The sequence below is a fragment of the Schistocerca serialis genome, chromosome 6 (assembly GCF_023864345.2).
Source record: "Schistocerca serialis cubense isolate TAMUIC-IGC-003099 chromosome 6, iqSchSeri2.2, whole genome shotgun sequence".
NCBI lineage: Eukaryota > Metazoa > Arthropoda > Insecta > Orthoptera > Acrididae > Schistocerca > Schistocerca serialis.
The window spans coordinates 442989223-442992376 of NC_064643.1; the positions used below are offsets into that span (position 1 = coordinate 442989223).

At 37.9% G+C, this 3154-nt stretch overlaps 1 protein-coding gene across 1 annotated transcript; it reads left to right on the forward strand.

Annotated features, from left to right (window-relative positions):
- The first annotated feature begins 229 nt into the window (after positions 1-229).
- On the forward strand, positions 230-2491 carry LOC126484005 (uncharacterized). The gene is made up of 2 exons (XM_050107324.1): positions 230-721; positions 935-2491. The coding sequence occupies exons 1-2, from the start codon at positions 535-537 to the stop codon at positions 1243-1245; spliced, it is 498 nt and encodes a 165-aa protein (XP_049963281.1). The 5' UTR covers positions 230-534; the 3' UTR covers positions 1246-2491.
- The last annotated feature ends 663 nt before the right edge of the window (positions 2492-3154 follow it).

Sequence of the window (3154 nt, forward strand, 5' to 3'; positions counted from 1 at the left end):
AGTTATTTACATACCAGCATTTCACATTTGCAATGGCTTAACTTGGACTTACATTAACCGATGATCTTGCTATGTTACTCACTTAACACTAGAACTTGATAATTCTTTTGTTTGTCATTCTTTTGTATTATTGCCTAGAGTGTTACATTTCTGTGACTTTTTATGGAATAAGGTAATTAGTGATTATACTTCATTTCACATTTTATGCCGAAAACATAGAAGAGAAATATGAAGATTCACCTAGAACTGCAGAAGGGTCAGTTCTTACCCGTCCGGCACAGTCGCGATAAAAATCGCATTTTTTATGTAGCTTCATGCCTATTGTTAGTGTGTGTTTGGTTAACAATCGCAAAACTCGTTTTTACTTCACTTCCGGCTGACGTTCCAGTTTTCAACAGGGGACGAGAGGGACAGAGGTTCAAACAAGTCTGACCTTGTATGCAGATATTGCGCACCCAGAGTTTTGTACCACGAAACCGGGTTTAGTAGTGCATTCTGTCTGTGTAGATAGTACTTGTAACTTACGAATATATTATGACCAAATTTCTACGCACAGAAGAGGACATTATAAATGGGCTAAATGAGATTTTAGATAATGAATCTGAGGGTGAACCACTGGAGTCTTTATCTGAGGAAGAATTTCCGTCGCCAATAGTTCCGTATTCTTCATCAGAAGACGATGTTATTCCTGCGAAGGTTCTACTGAATGCTGATGAGAAAGGTATGCTTGTTTATGTGTTTGTTTTATAATAATTTTTGTTTATGTATATGTTGCGTAGACCCTAATTTCAATTGCAACACTTATGTTTATACTTTCTTTCGTGTTGAATTTTTACAAGTTATATATTACATTCATGAAGGTGTTTTTTGTTCTAATATTACACAATATATTTAATATTAAATCGCGTTCTAATATGTATAACTACTATTACAGGAACAGCTGCCACAAAGACTAATTCAAGTGGAGGAAGTGGACCTCCTGAAGGTCGACGTGGACAACAAAATGCCCAGGGTTCTGGACTACTTCAGTTTCCTTCAGGAAGCGATATTGTAGCACCCAATGGAACAACCTGGAACGTTGGAGTAATAGGTGACTGTTCAGCTGGAAGATATGGACAGCAGAATGTTTTCAAAGATAGGACGGGACCATCTCTGCATGCAAAACGAAACGTGAATGAGACCTGTTACAGCACATGGCATCTAATGATAATGGACAAAATATATTGTAAAATGTACAGAAACTGAAGCACGTCGTGTCCTGAGTTCAGATGAGTGGAGTATAAAAATTGAAGAACTGGAAGCTTTTATAGCTATATTGTACGTCCGTGATGTTATTGGAGCTCAGTGGTCAGTGAAGTGGGGAAATAATTTTGTGAAATCAACAATGGCTCATGACAGATTCAGAGAGATACTGTGTTATCTCAGATTTGACATTAGATCCACAAGATCAGAACGACTAAGAGAAGACAAGTTTGCTTTGGTATCAGAAATCTGGAATGAGTTTATTGCGAATGCACAATCTAGTAGCTACGTACCAGGTCCATATATAACAATCAATGAACAGCTTTTTCCTTCAAAGTGCCATTGCAGATTCACGCAGTTTATGGCCTCAAAACCAGACAAATACAGGCAAAAGTATTCGATGGCGGTAGATAAAGACTCAAAATATATTGTGAATGCTATCCCTTATCTAGGAAAGGATGACACTAGGCGGAGTGATGAGCGTCTTGATGACTTTGTTGTAAAAAAAATTGATGCAACCTTACCTCAACAAAGGAATAAATGTCACATGTGACAATTTTTTCACCTCCTTAGCGCTCTCTGAGACACTGAAAGCTAATTCTACAAGTCTTTTGGGCACAATAAATCGATCTCGCAGGGAAATACCAGTCTGTATCAAGAAGGCAAGATAACAGTTATACAGCACAGTATTGTTGAAAAAAGATGATACCACACTGACTGTTTATCAGGGTAAGAGCAACAAGAATGGCCTGATTCTGAGCACTATGCATCCTTATGTGACGATTGAGGATGGTATAAAAAAGAAGCCAGATACAGACAGTTACGTTTTATAACTGCTCTAAATATGGAGTGGATGTGGTCGACCAAATGGCTCGCAAATACTCCATCAAAGCACCATAGAGACATTGGCCTGTTCACACATTTTACAACTTGCTGGATTTGGCTGGGATAAATACGTGGGTATTGTTCAATTCTCTAAATGATAAAAAATTGAACGCAGGGATTTCATCCTGCAGCTAGGGGAGGAGCTTGCTGAGAAGTACGCAGTGACCAGAAAGACTAGCGTCCCTGTCAGACCTGAAGATATTCCTGACAGACAAAAAAAGCGAACATGTTCCCTTGTAAAGTCTAACTGTGAAGGAAACAAATCATTTGTAAGGTGTCACATCTGCAAGAAAACTGTGAGCAACAAATGTACATCAAAAGACTATTATTTCTGTTCATTATGTAATGGTAGCCAGTAAAAACACTCAGCAAATACATGTAAGTTTTAAAATATAAAATTATAATTTGTATAAACCTTGTTTATTTTTGTTAATTTCATTCTAAATTTCCTGGTGCTTCTAACAATAGATTCATTGGCAGTAACAATAACCCATTGACATAGGGGAAATAAAGGAAAAGATCGAGGGTCATTAGTGACCCAGCCACGGTTCCAGGTGTGTCCAAATATCAGCAGTTCTAGTGTTAAGGGGAGTACGTATGGCGCAATTGGTCAAAAAGTGACATTTCCGTATTATTATCTCTTCTTAATATTTGATCTCTCCTGAATAATTTGATGCATTATTTGTCGAAAAATTCCAATTGGAAGTGTAGTTTTTACCATTTCAAAGTTAATAGTGCGTATGTAAAATTATCCGGTTGTTCTGCACTGACTTGCCTAAGTATCTCTATCTCTTGAACTATTCAGTCTAGAAGGCTGTGGTTTTCAGCTATTTATTCCTTGAAATCATGTTAATGTTCGTGTTAAGAGGTTGGATGCACTGTGTAAACAGAAATGGCGGTATAGCGCATGCATTTTGTTTATTTACTTTGTGGTTGTCGTGTTTCATAAGTTTTGAACTGGAAATATAGTGGTTTGGTGTGTTATTGTGCCGGCCGCGGTGGTCTAGCGGTTCTAGGCGCGCAGTCC